At 49.3% G+C, this 9,547-nt stretch overlaps 2 protein-coding genes across 4 annotated transcripts; one reads left to right on the top strand and one right to left on the bottom strand.

Moving 5' to 3' along the window:
* Window positions 1-273: 273 nt before the first annotated feature.
* On the bottom strand, window positions 274-4,545 carry Cdipt (CDP-diacylglycerol--inositol 3-phosphatidyltransferase). Its single transcript, XM_051193039.1, has 6 exons — window positions 4,144-4,545; window positions 3,914-4,048; window positions 2,504-2,657; window positions 1,834-1,915; window positions 1,425-1,506; window positions 274-1,310 (listed from the first exon to the last, which is right to left on the bottom strand). Exons 1-6 carry the CDS (start codon window positions 4,184-4,186, stop codon window positions 1,165-1,167), a joined length of 642 nt encoding a protein of 213 aa, XP_051048996.1. The 5' UTR covers window positions 4,187-4,545; the 3' UTR covers window positions 274-1,164.
* A 100-nt stretch (window positions 4,546-4,645) lies between these two features.
* Window positions 4,646-8,443, top strand: LOC127228377 (putative protein T-ENOL). Of its 3 annotated transcripts, none has more exons than XM_051193046.1 (6): window positions 4,646-4,743; window positions 5,541-5,625; window positions 5,865-6,015; window positions 6,251-6,284; window positions 6,458-6,515; window positions 8,360-8,435. In XM_051193046.1, the coding sequence occupies exons 2-6, from the start codon at window positions 5,545-5,547 to the stop codon at window positions 8,390-8,392; spliced, it is 357 nt and encodes a 118-aa protein (XP_051049003.1). In that variant the 5' UTR covers window positions 4,646-4,743; window positions 5,541-5,544; the 3' UTR covers window positions 8,393-8,435. The 3 variants fall into 3 exon arrangements, with proteins under 3 accessions (XP_051049003.1, XP_051049002.1, XP_051049001.1); XM_051193045.1 differs by lacking the exon at window positions 4,646-4,743 and adding an exon at window positions 4,969-5,114; XM_051193044.1 differs by lacking the exon at window positions 4,646-4,743 and adding an exon at window positions 5,121-5,275 and having other exon boundaries at window positions 8,360-8,443.
* Window positions 8,444-9,547: the final 1,104 nt, after the last annotated feature.

The raw sequence follows: 9,547 nt of genomic DNA, 5'->3' as shown, positions 1-9,547 counted from the left end.
AGGTTCAATTCCTAGCACCCACATGGCAGCTTTTCACTGTCTATAGTCTAGTTCCAGGGGACCCAACAAAGAAATGCAGGTAAAACACCAATGTACATAAATCATACCCCCCTCCCCCCGCAAAAACCAAGACTAAACACAAACCCTTAAGTTGGCATGTAACCGTGTAAACCCAGAACCTAGAGGCCAAAGCAGGAGGGCCAGGAGTTCCAGGAAACACAATGGGGATGGGGAGGTATATGCTAAAGGTGATCATTCTCTTTGAAGACCATCCATCTTTCCATGAGTATTTATTAAGCAGCTACCACATTCCAGGCTAGTTTTCACTCTAGGCATAGACAAGAAAGACGAAGTCTGCTCTCATGAAGTTTACATTCTCATGAGGGTAGAATATACCAAGGTTACAATGAAAGTGGCCAGCCAGGGACATATAGCAGGTGGGCAGAGACAGCGCTTGTGAACCTGAAGAGCTGGCAGGGCCTCTCTAAGGTCACTGAGATGACAGGGAGAAGCCAGCCACCTTCTTTGGGAAAAGCATCCAGGTGGATCTTTTATACCCAGTTCCTTTTAACCCTAGGCCCTCATCGAAGAATGTCTCAGAGTAAACACGTCCAAAAAGAGCGAAGGTCCCCCCTTTATTATGGAGGCTTCCAAAGCAAGAGGGCAGGACAGAGGAGTTTGCCTCAGGGAAGGATCTAACTGGCCCCTGGCCCCTTCCCTCCTGGGCTGGTAACCCAGGCTTCCTTGGCCCAATGGCATCAGTCTGATTCTTCTGCCTTTTGGGAAACCTGGGACCCATACATTTCCCTCCCTCACATGTCCTCAAAATCTCAGGCCAGGCCAGGCCAGACCCCAGGGCTGAGCCAGCAGGATGTGTGGCAACACCCAAACCTCAGACAGGCCTCCTGGAGCACCAGCTGGATGGGTGGGGCCTCCTGAGCACTCTTCCTGCTTTGCAGTGCCAGGTCCTAGGGGTCACAGGCATGGGTCTGGTCCTCAGGATTAAAAAGACAGTGATAACACCAAATAGAGGTTGACCCCCCATCCCAGTAGGTTAGAGAACACAAGAGAAGGACATGACACTAGGACCTCTTAGGAGGAGGAGAGGAGCCATGTAGCACAGTAGATGCCCAGGGCAGGTGGGCAGCTGGGGGAGGGCGAGGATCATTTCTTCTTGGCACGGTCTGCGGCATCCAGAGCAGCCATGTTTCGCGCAGCTGTGATGAGGTGGATGACACTAATGATGGACTTGAGCAGGGCGATGGGAGCTGTGATCCAGAGGCCCATTCGGAAGAGCCCCACAGAGCCAACTATGGGGAGGCAGAGAGAAAGAACAGTAGCAGGGGATGGAGAGGGTTGAGATTGTGGCCTCTCTCCCCGAAGGCAGGGAAGGGTGGAAACCCACCTCCACCCCCTCTTCTTACCTAGTGGTCCTTCGGAGAAATTGAACAGGTACAGGAGGCAGTAGAAGAGTTCATTTCCAGCACACAGGGTGAATAGAGCAGGCTGCACACAATACAAGACTGCCTAAGATGTAGGGCCATGTCCCTACCTTAACCCACAGGGACTTCTGCCAGACAGGAGAATGCCTCTCAGCCAGCTGCACACTTGGTTAGTCTCTGTCTGTCTGTCTCTGTCCTCTCTCCCTCAGAGCCTCGTTCTCACTGCTGCCAGGAGGATCCACACAGACCTCCCATCAATTCTCCTTTACCATGCCTCAGCCCAAGGACTACTCCTGCTTAGACGTCTGTGTCAGCCACTCTCTCCCGACCAGGGTCCAGCCTAACACTTCCCATTTTCAGATCAGGAAGGGGAGGGGCAAGACGTGCTCACCCTAGAAGTATAGTAGATCCGAAGCACAGGGTTCCCAGACAGGTCGATCATCTTGTGGCTCTCACTGCCTCTCACCACAGAGCTTGGGAAAAAAAATCGTGAGACTTCATGAGTGTTCACTGCCACCTCTTTCATCCCATTATCCCACCGACCTACCCTGGCAACTGGCATTGCCTCTAATGTAGGGAAGAGCTTGTGTGAAGCTGAAAACTGCATCTTGTTCAAAGCCTTCTAATTCCCTAGGTCTGGATTAAATACCCCACCATAAAGCCCCAATGTTTCTCCCCAAATTTGGAATCCAAAAATATCCAGCCAGGCCCATGCCAGAAATTGCTTGAGCCACCTGTAAAAATGACAAGCCCACTCAGAGACCCAGCACTCACCTGGGGACTTTAACAAAGCAAAATTTAAAAGTAGGCCTTAGCTAAGGGTAGGGCCATGCTGGCATATAATTGTAGCACTCAGGAGGCTGAGGTGGGAAGACTGTCATGAATTTGAGGCCTATCTGGGCACATACTAAATTCTAAGAAGCCTTGGGCTGCTGTCTCAAGGGGGGAAGAAAAAGGAAGACCTCTCCCAGGGAGCCTGAAGCCATCCCATCCACCCACACCCCCCCCACACACACACACAACGTCTTCCACCCATCTGCACGTCCAGCTTCAAAGCAGACCTGTGCAGATGCAGCCAGTGACTGGCCACATCCAGGCTCATGCTGAGCTGGAAGAGAAGGGTGGCTCGAGGGTATAGCAGGGCTAGATTGACCAAGAGACACATAGTGGAACAACGGTCCGTCAGCATGTCGAGCATGGCCCCAAATCGGGTCCCTGAAAAATAATTAAGTTGCAAAGATTAAGTTGGAGGGGCTGTTAGGTATAGTGGATTCACAACAGGGTGCTCACATCTGGCCTATCACTCGGGGTGGAGTACGAAAGGAGTTTGAAAATGTCTACCACGTATTGCTTGAAGAGGAAAGGGAGGCTGCTGTCATAGATGGTGAGGCCAGTAGGATGAGGATTATGAGGACAAGAAATGAGAAGGCACGAGGCTGTGGCAGAAAACCTGCCACAGGAGTAGAGAAGCTCTATCTTCAATTCCTCTAATCCAGGACCAAGGCCCCAAAGAAAGGCAAGCAGATCCCAAGTCCAAGGGGCAGTTTTAGAGTGGATCTGGAGAACTCATTAGCCAGAGCTCTAAACACCACCTTCTCCCCGACCCCGTTCCCAACCCTTCTGGAGTCCCTACTGTCTGTGACTAGCATAGTAACCCCCTAGTAAATGCCTATTGAGTGGAATTTTATTTTATTTACTTACACTTTTTAAAGCTTATTTCTCTTTTATTTTTGATATGATTGTTTGGTCACACATATGTATTTGTATCACATGTGTGCCTGGTGCCCACAGAGGATCCCCACTGGAGTTATAGGTAGTTGTAAGCCACCATGTGGGTACTGGAAACAAAACCTAGATCCTGTACAAGAGCAATAAACATTTCTTTTGTTTGAGACAGGGTTTCTCTGTGTTAACAGCCAGAACTGGAACTTGCTTTGTAGACCAGGCTGGCCTTGAACTCACAGACACCAGCATGCCTCTGCCTACTGAGAGCTGTAATTAAAGGCCTGCAGCCACCACCACCCAGCCAAGCAATTAAGCTTTCTAAGTTTATCCTTTGCGCCATCTCTCCCAAACACATTTATTTTTGCAGGATTTTGCTGTGTAGCTCTGGAACACCTGATACTCAATGTGCAGCCTAAGAGGACTTCACACTTGGAGCAATCTTTCTGTCTGCCTCTCCAATGGTGGAATTACAGACATGAGCCACCATGCCCAGCCCAAAGGGGATTTATCCAGACAAACCTCTCCTATTCACACCTTATGTCCAGTTTAGGTCACCCTGTTAAGTCACACCCTTCGTAAGTGGTGGACAGTCAGTCCTCAAGAGAAAGCTTAAAATCCCTACAAAAACCCCCGTTTTGTTTTCTTATAGAGAAGGGAAAGAGCCATCTACTTCTGAGGTTCTGGGAAAGCAGGAAAAGGGCGGGGGAATGTTGGGTCCCTAAGTGGTGATGGTAGAGTTCTGTCACCTTGATTAAGGGCTCGAGCTGCATGTCCATCGAAGGCGTCTAGAAGTCCACTGAGTAGATAGAAGGAAGAGGCCGTGAAGGGGCAGCAGGGCATGAAGTAGAAGGAAATGATGGCGAAGACAATCCGGGCATAACCTTGGAATAGGAAGGGGAAGGGGCAGGTAGTGATCAGGAACCAGCTCATGGTCCCTCGCCCTCCGCTGGTGTTGGGGCCCGCAGACAGCACTCACCGATAAGGTTAGGCACGAACAGGAAGATGTTTTCCTCTGGCATCTTGGCGGCTTCCCTTGTCGCCCTGGCCCAGCGCTGGGGGTGCAAGGACTTGTCCCAGTCTCACCAGCGCAGCCTCACCTTTCAGCCCGGAACATCAGCCGCTCCACCTGAGCCCTGGGCCCAGTTTCCCCGCGCAACCCCAGCTATTAGAACCCGCAGGGCGCCAGGGCGCAAGGGCACCCCTGGGCGCAGCTCACGCACACCTGGCCTTCCGATGGGCAGGAGCTGCCGTCTCCAGCAGCCGGCTCCGCTGCTAGCTGCTCCCGGCTCCCCTAAGCTTACTCTTCTGTCGGGGACGTTAACAGCATCGGAGGAAGGAGAGAGCAGCTTTTAAATATAAATAAATAAATTAAATAAATAGTAGCTGAGGCCCCTTTAAGGCCGGCCTGCTTCCTTTTCCTGCCGGCGCCCCTTGGCTTCGGCTCGTACCAACGCACCGAGGAAGGGAGGGATCTGAGAGCCATCCGCAAAGGAAGAAACTGGAAAGGGAGAAGCAGAAGAGACCTGAGAGTCTTCATTTTGCATTTTACAGAGGGCGTAGACTGCTGGAGGCAAAGGTAAGGCGGCGAGATTCCGACGTCCCGAGTCTGAGCCTCCCCGAGAAACCTGGTGACTTAGTACAGCCCACATCGCTTCCCCGCCCGCTACGTCTGCGGCCGCGATAGCTCTCCAGGACCCAGGCTGGGAGGAGACGGCTAGAGAGGCTCGGGGCGCGCCTGGCGCTTGCTTCTAGCGCCGCCCTGGTGGTGGGAGGATTAGAGCCCAGGTTCCACCCTACGTCATCTCCCAAAAGCCTCGAAATAACGCTGGGGTCACCACTTCTAAGGAGGAACCTGGAGAGCAGCCGTGGCACGCTAGGAAAATGTTTTTAGTTCTAGAACCTCCAGTATCCTAGCAACGGAACTATAGAATCTCCGCAAACATTTAGGTCTTTATAGCAACCCGGAGCAGCGCTTCCCTGGCTCTCCCTCTTTCCAACCTTCCTCCCCAATTCCAACTCCCTATCCCCTGAAGCCCATCATAGGGTCCCCTTAGACCTCTCCGTCTCCCCTCCCGCCGAGTAGCCCAAGATTTCAACCCATCAGCCAGGTCGGGGGCTGCATGTTGGCTGCCTGCCTTAGGAAGAGCCTTGGCAGAGAAGAAGGAAGAAGGGTTTTGGAGGGAATGGGAGAAGAAGTTATTCTGAGAGCCCTTCCCCTCAAAGTTATATGCAAAACAAAAAACTTTCAATGATAGGACTGAAACAGTAGGGTGTTTGAGCTATAGGCGTCGACTAAATCTGGGCCCAGGGAGATGGGGTGGGGGTAGGGGGAGAGGGCAAGTTTCTCAGTCTTAACACAAACTTTGTTTCCAGGGGGATGGCATCCACATCTGCCAGGAATGGAGATAAAAAGGACAGCTGGCCATCTCAAGCTTCAGCCTCCTTAGGTGGAGGGCAGGTGAACAACAGTGGGAATGTGAAGGAGGAGAAGGGAAGGTAGGCAGGTAGTCTGGTTCTAAGCCATGTGCCTTTATCCTTAATCCTCAAGTCTCACAGACTGCATTCTGGGTCTAGGGCCTTCTAGCCAAATCAGACAGCTCAACCTTCTAATATCAGATTCTCTAGCCATAGAGTCTGCAGCCTGGAAGACACCAGACCAGTGGGAATTTGTGGGCTGAGTTCTAACTTCCTTTCCAGAAAGTCTCATTATCCCGTTCTGAAGAATTCCTGACCCAGATCAGCGCAGAACTTGCTGATGAAGCACTGTTTATTGCTCGCTCCCACATGAACCCTGTGCCCATCAAAGAAAAGCAGACAAAAGACCAAGGGACTCAGATATCTAGACATGGTGAATTTTCCCTCTTCATCCAGGGACCGGTTCCTGACTCCCTTCCAGCTGTAGCTGACCTCCCCAGGAATCTGCCCATTTCTGCCTCCTCAGTGCTAGTCCTTGGCACAATGTCCCTTACCCTGTAACCCACTCCTTGTTGCTAGTCAGGAGCCCCTTGCCCCCATCCAGTCTAGCCACAGCTCTTTCTAACCATGGGGAAAGCCACTTCTCTAACTGGAGCCTCTGTTTGCAGTGTTCTTCACTAAATCCCGTGGTACAGACACACGGTGAGTGGGTCTCTGTCCTGGGAGAAGGGTGCGGAGCCTGTCAAGGGACAGCAAGGGTTTATAACATCCCAGCAGGGTATGGGGAGTTTTGAACCATGCAATTCTATTCTGATCATTCCTGATCCTGCAGTTTACAATGCTCAGCCTTCTCTCTTTTCTTCTGCATTCCCCAGCTCTGACAGAAATCGCACCCGCACCAAGGCACACCTTCTGCCATCTCCTCGTGAAAAGGTGTGTATACAGTCATTCAGTTTCAACTTTCCAGTTTCCACTATGTGTCACTCTCTGTGTTAGCAGTTTGGGACACACAGAATGCACGATATAGACTCAGCCCTTGAAAAATTCAGGGGTTTGTTTGTTTGTTTGTGATAGGGTCTCACTATGTAGCTTAGTTGACCTGACATTTGCTATGTAGACCAGGCTGGTCTTGAACTCACAACGATCCTGCCTCTGCCTCCTCAGTGCTAGGATTAAAGGCATGCTCCACCATTCCCAGCAGAATTCTGTTTAGAATTAGGCCAGGTCAAGTTAATGGTCGATGACAACATAATATAGAATGGTGCTACCTAAGAAGAGAAAACAGGAAGACTATTTTGCCTCGTCCTCAACTGGGCTAGGAAGGAAAAATGTCATGGGACTTCTTGAAGAAGGTAACACCTAAAGAAAGAATTTTCGCCAGGCAGTGGTGGCTCATGCCTTTAATCCCAGCACTTGGGAGGCAGAGGCAGGTTGATCTCAGTGAGTTTGAGGCCAGCCTGGTCTACAAAGAGAGTTCCAGGATGGCCAGGACTGTTATATGGAGAAACCCTGTCTCTAAAAACCAAAAAAAAAAAAAAAAAAAAAAAAAAAAAAAAAAGGAAAACAGCTCTGATATAAGCAGTCTAAGCAGCAGTAAGGATTGTATAACCCAAGGTACAGAGAGGTATCTTAGTGAGGTTGTGAGCAGCTTGTATGCTCTAGGGCCTGCCAGGCTTGCTTGTGGGCTTATACTTCAATTTCAGCACTCTGGAGGCAGAAGGTTAAGTCCTGTGAGTTCAAGGCCAACTTGGTCTACCTAGTGAGTTCCAGGACAGCCAAGGCTACACAGAAAGGCAAAGTCTCAAATAAAAAATTTAGGAATTTAGAAAATATACATATATAATATATAATCTGTATAGAAATTATATATATGGGGAAACAAAATTTAAAAATTAAAAAAAAAAACAAAAACAAAAATAAAGAGGCTGGAGAGATATTATTAAACAGGTAAGAATACTTGTTGATTTCCCAGAGGACCCAGGTTTGATTCCCAGCACCCATGTCATGGCTCTCTACTGTCTGTAACTCCAGCTCTAGAAGATCTGACTCCCTCTTCTGGTCTCCACGGGCACCAGGCACACAAGTGAAACACAGACCTGCATGTAGGCAAAACACCCATGCACATAAAATAAAATTTTAAAAAATGTAAAGCCTGGTATGATATATGTCTTTAATTCCAACATTCAGAAGGTAGAGGAAGGTGGATCTCTGTGAGTTCCAAGCCAGCCTGGTCTACACAGTGAGTTCCAGGTCAGCCAGGGCTACATAGACCCTGTCCCAAAAGATAAATAGATAAATAATAAATTTTTAAATTAAGGGCTGGAAAGGTAGCTCAGAGGTTAAGGTCACTTACTGCTCTCCTAGAGGACCCAATTTCAATTCCAAACAACCACATGGTGGCTCACAACCATCTGTAATGAGGTCTGGTGCCCTCTTCTGGCATGCAGACAGAACACTGTATACATAATAAATCTTTTTAAAAATGTAAAATTAAAAAGCAGACAAAAGAGTTGGGCATTGGTGGCGAATGCTTTTAATCCCAGCACTCAGCACTCAGGAGGCAAGGCAGGAGGCTCTCTGTGAGTTCAAGACCAGCTTGGTCTACAGAGCTAGTTCCAGGACAGGCTGCAAAACAATACAGAGTAATCCTGTCTCAAAAAAAAAAAAAAGTAGACAAATGTTAGATGGGGAGTGGATGGATGAGTTGACACATGGGTAAATGGGATAATGGATATGTTGACTGAGCATGTGCTGAGCACTTGCTGTATGGCCAACAGCACTGTCCTGGAGTACAGCACCGAGCAAAATAAAGCCCTGCTCTCCAGAAGAGGAAGATGAAGGATGAGTGGTGGGAAGATAGGTGAGTAATGAATGGGTGAACAGGTGGATGGAGCTGAAGGATGGGGAAGGGGTAGGTTTGTAAATGAATAGATGGAATGAGGATGTTGATGTGTGCTTGGAGAGATGGATTATGAAAGAAGTGGAGCATGGTGGCTATATGCAAGGATGGTACATGGCTTGGATGGTTGGGTGAAGGAAGGATAAGACAGGCTCCTTAAGAGGAAAGAGTCAGCAGTTCTCTCTGTTTTCTAGGGAGTACTCCCCAACAGCCTGACAACTGGAGGATGAGCCCTGCCCTCCCTACTGCTGCTCTCTTGGCCTCTTACCCTCCCCACTTTGCCCCTCAGTGAAAGCCTCAAAGCCCCTCTTTTGCAACTGGCTAAACACCTCATCTTGGGAGGAACTCCTGGTCATCTGCAATGCCACCTTTGAAACCAACAAAGTCTTTGGACCTGTTGCAGGACTCTCCACCTTCCATGGGCAATCACACTACTGAGGAGAAAAGGTTATAATAAAGAGCCAGGGATCCTCCCTTCCCCCAAACATCGGGAGTGGACTGGAGTGGCTTCTGGAGGGGACATGCCTTTCTTTCAGAGGGCATAGTGCATGTCAGTGTATTCCTGGAATCCAATTGTCAGATACATGCTGGACCCAAACCCAGTCTCTAGCATCTTGTGCTAGCTGCACTGTGCAGGGGCCCATTCATGCTGCCTCCACTGTCACCTTGGGCTCTGAGCTTTTGGGGTCTCATGTTTATGAGAACATGCTAACTTGTTACCAGACAGAAGATGAGGCAGAAAGCTCTGAGGAGTTTGTGTTTCAGGCCCAGTTTGGCCACACATTTGGCCCTCTGAGAAAGTTCATTCACTTCTCTTAACCTTAGTTTCCTTAATTGAAACTGAGTAGCCTTGTGGTGGTGGTGGTGGTGCACACCTTTAATCCCAGCACTCAGGAGGCAGAGGCAGGTGGATCTCTGAGTTTGGAGCCAACCTGATCTACACAGTGAGTCTAGGACAGCTAAGGCTATCTAGTGAGACCCTGTCTCAAAAAAAAAAAAAAAAAAACCTAAACAACAACAACAAAACTGTAATAAATTACCCCAGTTTTATAAGGCCCTTACAAGG

The sequence above is a fragment of the Phodopus roborovskii genome, unplaced genomic scaffold (genome assembly GCF_943737965.1).
Source record: "Phodopus roborovskii unplaced genomic scaffold, PHOROB, whole genome shotgun sequence".
Lineage (NCBI taxonomy): Eukaryota > Metazoa > Chordata > Mammalia > Rodentia > Cricetidae > Phodopus > Phodopus roborovskii.
Note: the sequence above shows the minus strand (reverse complement) of the source record. Positions and strands in the feature narration are given on the sequence as shown.